Source organism: Crocuta crocuta, unplaced genomic scaffold, assembly GCF_008692635.1.
Source record: "Crocuta crocuta isolate KB4526 unplaced genomic scaffold, BGI_CrCroc_1.0 scaffold170, whole genome shotgun sequence".
NCBI lineage: Eukaryota > Metazoa > Chordata > Mammalia > Carnivora > Hyaenidae > Crocuta > Crocuta crocuta.
The window spans coordinates 700,741-714,367 of NW_027527853.1; the positions used below are offsets into that span (position 1 = coordinate 700,741).

General features: G+C 45.4%; 1 protein-coding gene across 2 annotated transcripts in view; it reads right to left on the reverse strand.

Moving 5' to 3' along the window:
- CNNM1 (cyclin and CBS domain divalent metal cation transport mediator 1) overlaps positions 1-13,627 on the reverse strand; it is a 60,002-nt gene that overhangs the window by 12,945 nt on the left and 33,430 nt on the right. Inside the window, exons 7-8 of one of the 2 annotated variants that reach the window (XM_077778906.1) lie at positions 11,980-12,042; positions 3,192-3,355 (exon numbers count right to left, since the gene is read on the reverse strand). In XM_077778906.1, the coding sequence (XP_077635032.1) occupies positions 3,192-3,355; positions 11,980-12,042 (227 nt within the window). The remainder of the gene's footprint in view (positions 1-3,191; positions 3,356-11,979; positions 12,043-13,627) is intronic. The other variant, XM_077778915.1, reaches the window with a different exon arrangement.

Here is a 13,627-nt window from a genome sequence, read left to right on the forward strand (position 1 = left end):
GGGGGGGGGGGGGGGGCAGGTGCATGAGGGAAATAAAATGGCAGCCCTAAAACAAGTCTATTCCATCAGCAGAAGGGAATTTTTAACTTTAGTGTAAGGCATCAACTTAACTTACATTTAAAAAAAGAGAGAGAGAAAACTAGCACCAAAATAAAACAAACACATGCACCTTCAAACAAGAGCTTGAACTCCCAAAGTTCTCTTCTATAGATTTGTTAGAGTTGAAGTTTTTAAGAGACTGGGGTCACGATAATACTTTAATTGGTTTCTAGCCTCTCCTCAACTTCTGCTTTTAACATTTAGTCTTTTCAATGTCAAAATGTCAAGGTGGGACAAAGGACCATGTTCTGTGCCACTTAACCTCCCCGGGTCACAGGAAAGTCTTCTGGCCTGACCAAAAGGATGACACTTGTACTTGAGAACTGGCTTCAGGTTTGGGGTTCTCAATGTCAGGAAAGACACTTCCCTTTTATGTTCCTCATTAGCTGTAGAATGTCTCCTTTCCTTATGTTCTAGGCATGGATATCCATGTGCTCATCTGTAAGTTTTAAGAAAATCCCTACAAACTCAATGCCAGGTATCCATCTTAACACATTCATTCCTCTTTGTGGAGCTGTCAGATCCATCCTCCCAAAGTGCTCCCCAATCCAGGCACACCTAAAGATGTTTCTGAAAACTCTGGGCTCACCACAGTTGCTCATTAAATGGGATGCCTCAAATTCTCATTCATTTTCTTCCCCAAACCAGCTAGCCGAATCCTCATATTGATTTCCTAAACTTAGGATATAAATAACATTAGGGACTGAAAGTCTGTGTTGCCTTCTCCCCTCCAAATTCCTATCCTGAAATCTTAACCCCCTGGAGTGATATGTGGAGGGGGTGTCTTTGGAAGTAGATAGGTCCTGAGGGTGGAGTTCTCGTGAATGGAATTAGTGTCCTAATAGGAAGACAGCGTGCTTCCTGTCTCTGTCTCTTCCCATCATGTGAGGATACAAGGAGAAGATGATTATTTGTAAACCAGAATGTGGGCTCTCACCAGACACTGGATCTGCTGGTTCCTTGAACTTGGACTTTGAGAAGTTCCAAAGGACTTCTCCAGGACTGTGAGAAAGAAGTGTTTGTTGTTTAACCACCCAATCTGTGACTATTTGTTATGGTAGCCTGAACTAAGACAAATGGGAAGACCTGAGAAACAAACCTAATGAAAATTCCCAGTGCACTTACAGAATTAAGTGCCTTCCTCTGGCCTAAAGATGCCGGATGACACTGCTGCTGACCGTCCATTGTCATTCTATGCCGGCCTCTGTCTTTGCTGCATATCAGCACTCAGATCTGTGAACCACCAAGCTCTTTCCTGCCTCTGTGAATTCTCTCTTGAATGTTCTACCCACCTCCTCTTTCGGGTTTCAGCAAAAATGTCATTTTGTCAGCCTGCTCTGATAACCATTTCTAAAGCAGCCCCCTTGCTGGCTCCGCCCAATCACTGTTTATCCCGCAACCCTGTTTATTACCTTCCTTGAGTTTATCACTCCCTGAAATTAGGTTCTTCACAATGCAGTTACTTGTTTATGCTCTCTGTCCCCCTCCTAGCATGGAAACTCTAGAAAGGCAGGAGCTTATGGTCTTGTTCACCAGAGTATCTCGTCCATGCCAAGCATAGAGTAGGTATTCAGTCAGTATTTGTTGGGCCACTTGCTCATATTGTGACTGTCAAGTTCTTTCTCCACAAACTGTGTGACCAGTGCTACAAACCAGTAAGAGCTAGCCCAGTAGAGTTTCTCTGTTCCTGTTTTTTCCCTACCTCCTGAGGAAGGCCTGTAATGAGAGGGTTTCAGGACAAGGAGGCAGGGAAGAGAATCATGGACTTCAGTTTTCTGAGGCTTAACTTTACTGTCACATCAGATTTGTTAAGTGTCCCCAGTGATACACACCCGTGAGTATTACTGGGTTAGTTCCCACAAGTCATTTCTCCCTGGGGCTCCTTCAACTCTGATTTCCCACAACTCTTCCTAAGGCCCAGGGCTTTTAGGGCTTAGACTCTGGAGATAGAGAGACCAAATTCCAAGGGTTGGTTCTGCCACTCACCAACCATATGACCTTAGATTCCTCAAGCTCCAATGTCTTCATCTCTAAAATGGGAAAGACAGTAGTACCTACCTGACAGGGTGAAAGGAACCACAAAGCACATGCACAGAGCACCCCACAGTTATTATTTCACCCCACCTTCCAGGCTCAGCCCCTCTCTTTGGTAACTTTCTAGCTTCATGTTTCTATCTGCAGCTCAGGGTGTCTGCAGAGTTCTGGAACAAAGAAAGCCAGCCAGTGCACACTGCTCTCAAATTATCAGAGCTTATTGTTCTGGACAGAAGGAGAGGACCTCCTCCCACATTAGTGATAAATACATCCCTCATAATCCAGCCTGCAACTGGCCAAGATTTACCAACTGAACTCATTGGGTGTTTTGTTGGACTTGGATACATAGGGTTCATTCCTGATCTCAGGCCCAAGCAAGTAACGGTTTGCAGAATGCTAGCAAACAAAACAAATAAATTAAACCTATCAAAGGAAGAGAGAGGAGGACATTTCAGAAGGTTTCTGTGCAATACCGGTCTTAATGAGAGGTGCGAAGCAATAGCCCCCTTCCCCTTTAACTCAGGCAATCAGCAGTGCGGCCTCTCTCCACGTGCAGGCATGTGCAAAGTGATGCTTGCCGAGCTCAGTGATTGTTAAGGGTGTAATGGTTACACAAAGGGCTTTTGGTTAACATACACACCAGGTTGCATTTTAGACTTGAAACAGAAAGATGAAAAAAATCAATTATCCATTGTAAAATCATAGCATGGTTTCTTCTATATACTTGGTTTATTAATCACCTGCAAATTTATCTTGGAAAAACAAATCAACCTGCTGCCAATGGCAGGGGATCCAAAGGAAAACAGTTCTGCTGGTAACTTGTCTCAGGCAAGCTGATTCTGTATTGCTTTATGCCTCAGTTTCATCACACAAAAACTGGGGATCAGGAGATCTTAAAAGAATGACAAATTAGTAGTCAAGCTAACCGAAAACAGGGCCCTTGTAAAGCCAGGGAACAATTCTCACCCAGTGTTATGGGTGCAATAGATTGCACATCCTGTCCGGGTTACCCAGCCAGCTGGTGAGCGGGGCGGGGACAGCCCTCCCGAGAGAGTTACCTTCACAAACTGCACATCGCTCAGGATGTGCACTGAGTAGTCGGGAGTGTAGAGATTGTTGCTGCTGCTGCACAGCTGGGTGTTGCTCCCCCCAAAGTCACTGCGCTCGCGGTTTGGAGACTCAGAGCGGTTCAACCCGCTGCAGCGAGAAGGGGACCGGTTTACTGCAATTGGTGAGGGAGAGGGGAGGGAGAAAGGGCAAGGAGAGGTGGGTGGGCAGAAAAGAGAGAACAGAAAGAGAGATGGGGGGAGAGAGAGAGAGAGAGGTGTTGTTTACTAAGGGCCCACAGGACTTCTAGGCGGTGGTAAAACCAGGCCCGCACCATTCCCATCAGAGCCCAGATGCTCAGTTGTTACAGGAACTCACGGCTCCCCTCGGCTCCTGCTCCCCACAATGTCCACCAGGGAAGATCTGGGGCAGAGGGGTCCACAGCCTTTCTCACTTCTGGTCTTCGGGTTAAGTGCTGGAGATGAGGACCGAGCTGTGAGCGTGGTTAGCTACTCTAGCGCGTGAGCTCCTCTATCAGGATTTAAACTCTATTCACAAACCTTACTTTACAAAGGTGAAGGCCTTGGGTTTGACAGCACATAGAACCAATCCTTACCACGATGAGCCATTTTGGAGCGGATAATTCAGGTCTACCCTAACACTGGCAGGACCCTGGACAAGCGGAGGCCCACACACTATATGCGTACCTAGTCAAATCACACTAATAAACTGTTAAAATATGTTCTATCCTTGTTCTTGACAACTATACCTTCAAAACAACCTGGAAGGCCAACTCCAACTCCTTAGAATTTTCTGCTAACATAGAAAACATAAAACAGGGTTGTATGGGGACAAGTGGCCCCTGTCCTAGGGCTTCCCAGCCTCCTCCCTGTTCCCCCCACTCCCCGCCCCGGGAGGTTTAGGTGAGGAATTTCAGGACTCAGTATATGAAATGTGGTTCCAAAGGAAAGCCCTATGAACTCCTCACCCACAGGGAGGGCCAGGACTAAGGAGGGCCAAAGTGGAGTCCTCTAAAGTGGCTCTAAGGCAGGATTCTATCTGGGCCTAAGTGGGGGTGGGGGGAGGAAATACTGGAATAACCCCCAGGACTCTGTCAAAGGCATCCTAAATGTTTAGAGTCGGTTTTTTTGTTTTGTTTTGCATTTAAAAAAAAAAAACACTTTCAAGAACCATTCCCAGGGCAAGTTCAATTAAGACCACATCACTTGGTTTCAAAATGGATTATGTGAACTACCTTCCCCAGATCAATGGAAGAAAGGGTCTTCTGGTGACCCTAGCAGAATCTCAATCACAGAATAAACCCAAAGGAGAGACGGGCAAGCCCCTTCTACCCCTCTGCTTCCCAACAAATGCCACTCTGCATTTCTTCCCAGAAAGGGCGGGGCGGGGGGGAGGTGGTGCTGTCAGCCTCTCCTGATAAAGATTTAGTTCAGGGGCTCGAATGCAGAGTCCGCTTCCTCAGAGATTCCACTCCTTGTTCTTCCAGGGCAGAACCTCGGGAATTTAATTCTGTCCCCTGAGATAATGGTGCCATCAATCAAGAGAATTGATTAGTCTGTGTTTGGAGCTGAGTCCTTGAGGGTTGATGGTCTGTTTAGCTGCAAGCTGTTATTGTTGTCTGGCAAACCAGTTAGTGCAAAGGGTAAAATAACAATAATAATTTTTCTTATTAGAGCCATAACAGTCGCTGCCTTGATAGGATTGTAGAATTAGGGATTCCATTTCCAGTGTCCCCTTCTCAGTAAGTGTCCTTTACATATATTCTGTCACTTATACCAGAAACCTGGGGGGCGCCCTTGACTCCTGCTGCTCCCCAGCTCCACACCAGGCCCTCTCACCTCTACATTGGACATAATAAACCCTTGGGCATCTATGTCTGTCCTCACTCAAGTCCCAGTTACCTGGACCACGGCCCGGTCTCCCCACTTATAAGCATATGATCACCTCAGCTGCCAGAAGCACATTTTAAAAAGCACAAATAAGCTTCCTTTTATTTAGTCTGAATAAAATCTAAACTCCTTGCTTTGTCCCTAACTCCCCCCAATGACCAGACTCCTGCTTTCCTGTCTGGTCTCATCTTGGAAACTCTCTTCCTCTCCTCTGCTTGCTCTGCTCCCTTCAATCATGCAAATACCCTCCTCCCCCACTCTGGCCACCTCAGAAGATGGCATTTCTCCTGCCCACCCTTCCCCTCTCACCCCCACCCCCACTGCTTGGTTCTCAGTCATTAGGTCTCAGCTGAAAGTCACCTTCTCTGAAGACTTTGGCTGAACTCAAGTTTCCCATTTTCTTCTATCACTGTCCCTTGTTCATTCCTTCAAAGTACTTTTCACACATTTTAATTCATTATGTGTTTGTACTGGTTATGTCTGCTCAGTTCAGTGCTAAATTCCATGAGGGCAGAGGCCTGGTCTTTTCTGGTTATTGTTGTACACCCAGTACTTAGCACTGTGCCTGGCCTAAAGTAGGTACTCAATAAAAATGTACAGAATAAATGAATCAGCACCTAAGGGTCCAATGAAGAGGTTTTATTTAGACTCTAAATTTTGTTTAAGAAAGAGAGTCAGAAAAAACTGAGAACTGATGGATGTAGGGGGGAGGGGGGATGGGCATGGAGGAGGGCACTTGTGGGGATGAGCACTGGGTGTTATGTGGAAACTAATTTGACAATAAACTATTTGTAAAAAAAAAAAAGAAATTAAAAAAAAAAAAAGAAAGAGAGTCAGAGCTCTCAAATCATCCTGGATTAGAAAGCCTTTCCTTTGCAACTTAAAGTCATTCTGGGGAAGCTGACTTCTCCAAGAAGCTAGGGTGGGTAGAAGGACACTCTAAAACTGCAGCTGGAGAGAGCAGGCAGTGAGAATCCAGGGCACCACGGGGCCTCAGGCTTTGGCCCAGTAACTTGAGGAAGAGGCCACAGGGAACACCAGGACTTTGTTTCATAAAAGCATGTGAAACCAGGAATCCTGGACTCAGGTCTCTAGGGCCCTACTTACCCACTGGCTGATGGCAGGCCAGATCCCCCTCCACAGTGACCAAGGACCGAGAGGGGCAGTGATGGTGCCACGGAGAACACAGTGAAGCACCCAGGTGATTGGGCAGAAAAATATGCATTTCATTTCTGCCTCTGGCCCCCTGAAAACAAGCTGATGGGTTCTGGTGTGGTNTTAAAAAAAAATTTTTAAAAAAAAAAAAGAAATTAAAAAAAAAAAAAGAAAGAGAGTCAGAGCTCTCAAATCATCCTGGATTAGAAAGCCTTTCCTTTGCAACTTAAAGTCATTCTGGGGAAGCTGACTTCTCCAAGAAGCTAGGGTGGGTAGAAGGACACTCTAAAACTGCAGCTGGAGAGAGCAGGCAGTGAGAATCCAGGGCACCACGGGGCCTCAGGCTTTGGCCCAGTAACTTGAGGAAGAGGCCACAGGGAACACCAGGACTTTGTTTCATAAAAGCATGTGAAACCAGGAATCCTGGACTCAGGTCTCTAGGGCCCTACTTACCCACTGGCTGATGGCAGGCCAGATCCCCCTCCACAGTGACCAAGGACCGAGAGGGGCAGTGATGGTGCCACGGAGAACACAGTGAAGCACCCAGGTGATTGGGCAGAAAAATATGCATTTCATTTCTGCCTCTGGCCCCCTGAAAACAAGCTGATGGGTTCTGGTGTGGTCAGACCCTCTGTGGCTTTGCTGGGGTGGTGGATGCTAAGGAAGTTGATGGTGCTTCCTCAGGGTAGCTGCTGTGGAAAAGTGGGGCTGGCAGTCCTGCAGGAGGGGGACTTCTTTGTTATGTGCGTGGAGTGTGGAAAACCCTACCCTCACCTGGTGGTCAAGTACCCTACCCTACCCTACCTCACGTCCATTTGGAACAAGGGGACAGAGTGTGAGCAGAGCTGTGGATGAGGCTGTAGCTTCCCTGAGAAATAACCATCTCTCCCCATAACCATCCATTTTGCCTGGTGGGACACATGCTTCACATACCCCACATTTACTGTTCTGCATCCTCATACCTCATATCACAATCCCAGGCACATTCCAGAAAGATGGCAGAGAAATACAGGCCCATCTTACCTACTAGACCACTTCCATCCATAGAAGGCTCTGCCTGAACCACATTCACACTGTTGGAAACAGAGGCCAACACTAGATCCCTGTTCCCCCCAGGACTTGTCCTCATTGCCACTCCGCTGTCAATCACAGGGACCACATGTCACATGCAAGTGACATCACTGTTGTGCTAGGAGGAGAAACATGAACATGTTTTTTTTTTTTTTAAAGTCCCAAAGGATTTCCGACACCAAAAGATATAACCATCTTAACCAAGGTCGGGCCTATAAAAGCAATTTTTAAAAGGAAAAGAGCTCTCATTTCATGACAAAGAAAGTCCCAGCTCATCTGAGTTTTGTGCAAGATCAATGTTTTTGTGTCCCAGAGCCTGACATTCCTCAATAGGTAGGATGCTGTTGACTCGGCATTTTGGTAATTGTGCACATATACTCAGAGGTTTCTGAGTAAGGGGAATGGAAATGCTTTTAATAAAAAAAAAAAAGAGAGAGAGAGAAGAAATCAGTAACAGACGAGTGTCCCAGCAGCATGGCAAACTCGTTTAAGTTGTATAATTCCTCTTGGCATTTCCTAAGAGCAGAGGCCCAGTTTGGGGGAGTGAAGAAGAAAATCCTAACTGTAGTCAGAGAGGTCTAAGAGGGGGCTGATCAAACAGTGATCAAAAACTGACCACAGAATCTCTCAACAGGAGGGAACAGCCAACATATTCCTTGTCACACCCTCGAGCTGATCCTGGTGAGACTGGGTGGTAGGGAGTAGGGTTTTCTGCTCTAGACTCCTAAGTTCGGTGGAGAAGCATGATAGACCTCATTCTTGCAGCCTCTGCACGGTCAGTCTACAAAGGATATCTGTCCTAGATGGTAAGCTGGAGTTATTGAGGTTGGGTGGAGAAGGCCCTGGGGTAAAATTGGGTGTGTGGTGGGAGAGGTGGTAGAGGAGGGCTGTACCCTGTAACTGGGGCTGGATGGAATATCCTCTGCACCTATAGACGGGGCCCCATGACCCTATACACAGCTCTGGGACATCTGCCTCACTCACAACACCTGTACCTGGAGCAGAACCCAGGATACAGAAGAATATCCCACTTCCCTCTTCAGTCTGGGGGTCCAAGTGGAGAGTAGGGTTCAATGGCTTCCTGCTTCTATCTTTTGGAGAATCAATGAGGGGAAAGGGGTAGCAGCCCTCTTTGGTCGTGGTCACTGAGCCATGAGCCATCTGTGTTTCTCCAAATGGGATGGGTAGCTTAATTACACAGACCTAGAAGAGTACAAACTAGCACTATTAAAATTCATCGTTCTGGGGTAATATTCAACATCAGACAACCAAATGCCAAAAATTCTCTGTCAGAGCTATAATGTGAACTCTGCAAACCAGCCTAAGTTAGGAGCCCAGATGAACTCACTCACATTACATGGCGCTTTAATGGTTCCCAAATGTTTACTACACAAAAGCCAACCCGAAGGAATATTTCCACTTAGCACATTTCACAAAGTAAAAGGATTATTTTTAGAGACTCCCTATATTTTCTGGGAGTAAACTGTCCCCATTGATCTCAAAGCACATTACAAATATCTGGTCAATTGAACACTGAAAAAGAATCATTGCTTCTGACCTCTCTCCTGCCTCTGAGCTTTTGTGGATTTGGAAGGATGGTCACGGGGAACTTAAAACCATCTCCCTTGGGAAAAGAAAAAAGGGATGAATCTGCGGAGAGGGAATGGTAACTGCAATGAAGCCATGTACTCTCAGTGGGTTGATCAGAAGTTTACTTTTTAAAAGAAAACACCTGCAAAGCTGGCTAATTACATCACACACTGGAAGCAATGCACAAAACCACTCTGCTCTCCTTATGCCAAAACTAAAGTTCAAATAGAAGGAAACTGCCTATGGATAATGATGGCAATATCTGGTACAGGAACTGGTAGCCTCAATCGCTGTGAGCACCATAATTCATTAGCACGACTGCTTTCAAAATGCTAGTAAGTCAGAGTCCTCTAGGGGGCACAAAATGCCCATGTTCAGAAGGGAAGCCAGGTCCCAGACAATAGGCGAGCAGGATCTAGGAGACTCGGATTCCATATATCACTGGGTGCTCATCAAGACAAGTGCATTCCTTACTCCCCATCACCTATTTCCTTCTTTCCTTCACCTGCTCCCCTCTGACAACGATCAGCTGAACTGTTCTCTATAGTTAAGAGTCTGTTTCTTGGTTTGTCTCTCTTTTTCCTCTGCTCATTTGTTTTGTTTCTTAAACATCACACATCACTATATTGTACACCTGAAACTAATATACTAGTATAACACTGTATGTTAACTACACTGAGATTTAAAATAAGAAGAAAGAATTTTGCAGTATATACCCGTATATATCACATACATCTTAAACTTACACAATGTTGTATGTCAATTATGTTTTCTTTTTTTAGTATAGCTGACACAGTGTTACACTGGTTTCAGGTGTACAACTCAGCAATTTGACAAGTTTATACATGATGCTGTGTTCACCACAAGGGTAGCCACCATCTGTCTCATTACGTCGCTATCACAGTATCACTGACTGCATTCCTTATGCTCTGCTTTTGATTCCTGTGACTTTCTCATTCCAATTGGAAACTTTTTGTTAAGAATAAAAAAAGAACTGGAAAATTTTGAAAAAAAAAATGTAAAATTTTAAAAAATAGATTCCAGTCCTCATCCTTCTACCTTGTCACCACACTTGTGATACTGATCAATGGCTTGAAGATTTTGGAGCCTGTTTCCTTACCTGCTGTTTTCCAACAGTAATTCCTTCCCATCTCTTAAGGTGGTTGTGGTGATCAAATAAAGTAATAGGCTTCTTTTTAAACATAAAGGCTCTATTAATTCACAGGATTTCTCTTTTCCTTTGTGTAAGATGGGGGTGAGACATAATATATGTAAATAACTGTATCTGGATCATAAATCAAGTATGGGGCCAGGCAAAAGGGGACTGGATGAAAGAGGTGGGGAGGAAAGAATCAAAAGAGAAGCAAGGCACCCACGATTTTCCTCTCTTCCTGCTCGCTGTCACTGCTCTGCTCTGCAGAGGTGAACTGAAGATGGGAAGAAGCTGGCCTTGCTTTGTGGCTCACCTGTTTCCTTTGAGTTGAACACGCAGTCATGGAAAATGAGGGGATGGTTAAAAGAGCTCTCAGGAGCAGATGGCACCAACCAAGGTTGGATCAGAAGTCGCAACAGCTCCAGAGCGGGTGTGTGTCACGCAGCATGAAGGGGTCACCTTCATCTTGGCCTGACAACTGGGTTACCATCAAGTTTTTCATAATAAATATTGATGAACTAGAATGCACCTTCCTTTAACTGGAAAGTTACAATGAACTGCCTTGTCTGGCTAACTGGGGGTTAATTTAAAAGGAGATTATAATCCTATTTGGTTGAAAAATGTGCATCTTCCCTTTCGGCTGAAACTACACAGCATACTCTTCATTTGCCAAGACTCCCTGTGTGTGAAGGATCTTGAAGGTCCATGATGTGGTCATTTCTAATTGTGCTGGCAGGCAGAAGTAGACCAGTTAGCTGGTGAAGGCACCAGATTGGCATCCCACATCGACCATGCTGGCCTATGGTCATTATGAAGGCATGAGCCCTCACAAAGCGAGAAAAATTTTATTTCTTGGTGGAAAATCATCATTAAGTGAGAGAGAAAACCTTGGTGAAATCTGAGAGGGTGGCTGACTTGTCTTGTGCAGATAAACATGGGAACCAGATGATTTTTTGATGAGAAAAATGTGATTTGGGAGAAAGCAGGAGTCAACATAAATATTTCTGAAGTTGTAAACTTGGGGAGCTCAGAGTCTCAGGGCACATAGCCTTTTTGAAAGTTGAGGGTCTACTGTACAGATAGCAAAACATAACTGGATTCTTGTTGACTGAGGTTATGATGAGAATCATATGGTAGCACTAGGATAAGGGAGACAGACGTAGAGGATACAGGGAACTGGACTGTGTTTTCACATTCTAACTTCAGGGCAATTTAACAAATAAATTCTTCGTTTGCTCATTACTTATTCCATGAGCCTAAGAGAGCAACCTCTAGAGATGAAAAACAGTACAAACACTTAACTGCTTATTTAGATGTATTACATTCTACTCAATCCTTGAGTTCCTATGTAGTTCTATGAGGAACTGCTTGACCCAGTTAAAAAGAAACCCAGCATCTTTTATTTAATTAACAACAGAGATTAAACCTAATGAAAAGTTGGTTTGGAAGTCTTACATATATTCTTTGTATGAATAAAGCCAGAAAGAATGTAACATTATGAGGAGGACGGGGCGGGGGAGGGGGGCAGAGACCACATAGAACGAACGGTAGAGGAAAAACAGGTAGCATATAGAAAAGTATTCCATTGTCTCTTTCTATTTCTCTCCTGCTGCATTCCTCATCGTCCATTCTGCAGTCAGATGCAGATGATAAGGAAGAGCTCACACCATCCCTCAGCCCATCAGTTCTCCCTGTACACACAAAAAGACATCCCGGGGAGCTAAACCCAAGTGCCCCCATTGAACCAGCAATGCCTGGGCCTAGGTGCAAATGAGAGTTATCTGTGTGACATGCTATGCCTTCGTCATGGCAGTGCCTGCTGGGAGAGACTAGTTCTCCTGCAGAACAGTGACAGAGACCAAAGGCCTCTTGCAAACCACACAGGATCTACGGACACCCGAGACACCCATGCATGTTTACCTGGGGAGCCTGCCAGAGAATCCCCTCTGCTGAAGGCGAAGGTACGAGACACAGAGACAGGCACTAAAGAGTCAAGGGCCAAGGATTTGTGAGATGCAAAAGGGAAGATAAACATAAAAGGAGAAAGACAAAGAGCAAAGTGTGTGAGTCATGCTGTTCTTGAATCTTCACATTACATTTCTCCGCTTCTGAAAACAGAGAAATTGCATCCTCTCATAAAGTCACTCTCCAGAAAGAGGAACATAAAATAGATTTTGCTGAAAGACTTCTGAAAAGATGTGCAGTAATCTTAGAGGGAATGAGACCTGCCAATGACAAGAACAGGCAGTGTCCCTGTAGGGACCGAGAGTATGCAGCTTTCTCTCTGAGCCAGCAAATGCGCTGGGAGCCCAGCACCATATCAGCACCAGGCTCTCCCGACTGCCAGACCTGCAGGAAGGCTGAAAGCAAAGTGCGCGCTCCTGCAAGCGGTGGCCTTAAGGAAACTGATGTATCCTCCTGCCTCAGGTTCCTAGGAGCTCCTCAGTGGTCACAGTGCTGGGGAAGAATGGTGCATTGCTAGATCGAGGGGTGTTTCTGTCTAGGAGTCTGTCTTCCTCGCTCTTACATGATTATTCTGAGAGCCTCCTTCCTTGAGGACTAAATGAAATCAGTCTGTGGGGAATAGCACACTGAAACAGGTGACTTCTGTACTCTTATCTGCTGCACCAGATGATTTTACTGAAATTACCCATACATGCAGGGGGGTTGAGGGCGCTTCCTACCTACCTGATAATCATTTACTCTGACACCAGATGTCAAAGAATATTGGAAGGGGCTCCTAATGTTGTCAGACATACTGGAATAAGAAACCCCATAGTCTCAAGAAGCATCCTAGAGTTTCCTGGGTTGCAAATTAAATGTATACTCCACCAAACAGGTAGGAGACAGTCTATTTCCTCCTGAATCACCCTGTGGGCAGCCGTTCCCTCTATGCTGAGCTCAAACCCGTTTCCTTCAGAGTGCCAGGCTCACCGTGGTCCTCCTGGGTTCCTGGCAATCAGATCCAAATACAGGAGACGGTGCTGGCGTATGCTCCCTTTGCCCTGCACAGGAAAACCAGGGGGAACTTACTCGTAACCTCAGGTTCAACTTTGAAGCGTAGGTCCCAGGACCAGTGCTCTGGCAAATCTGTCATCCCATTTATCTCCCTCAAAGGCTAATAAAGCCAGCTTTGAGGTCAGAGGTAGTTTGCTAGACCAAGACCCTACAAGAATTTACTGCCTTAAGCTTTCCTTTGATTTCAGTCTGAGGTTCTTGGCCAGTGAAAGATGCTGGGTGGCTGGACTCCTGGGCTGAGGGTGCATCTGGGACAACTGTGAGGTGTGGTGGCCTTGGGAGATAATTCACACTGGGGAGGGTTGGGGGGGGTGGACAATGGAAATTATCTCCATACCCCTACTGCTAATTCAATTTCTTTTTCCTTCTGAAGATTTATAAAGATGCTCACAAATGAGGGGAGGGAAAGAGTTTAATGCTTCTTTTTAGTTAACCAGTTTTGAAGGAGAGGTCAGTGTTGCAAGTTTACTCCTGTCTCACTTATAAAATGGAAGGATTTTGATAGAACTACAGACAGGAAGAAAGGGAGGGAGGAAACCAGATAACATCT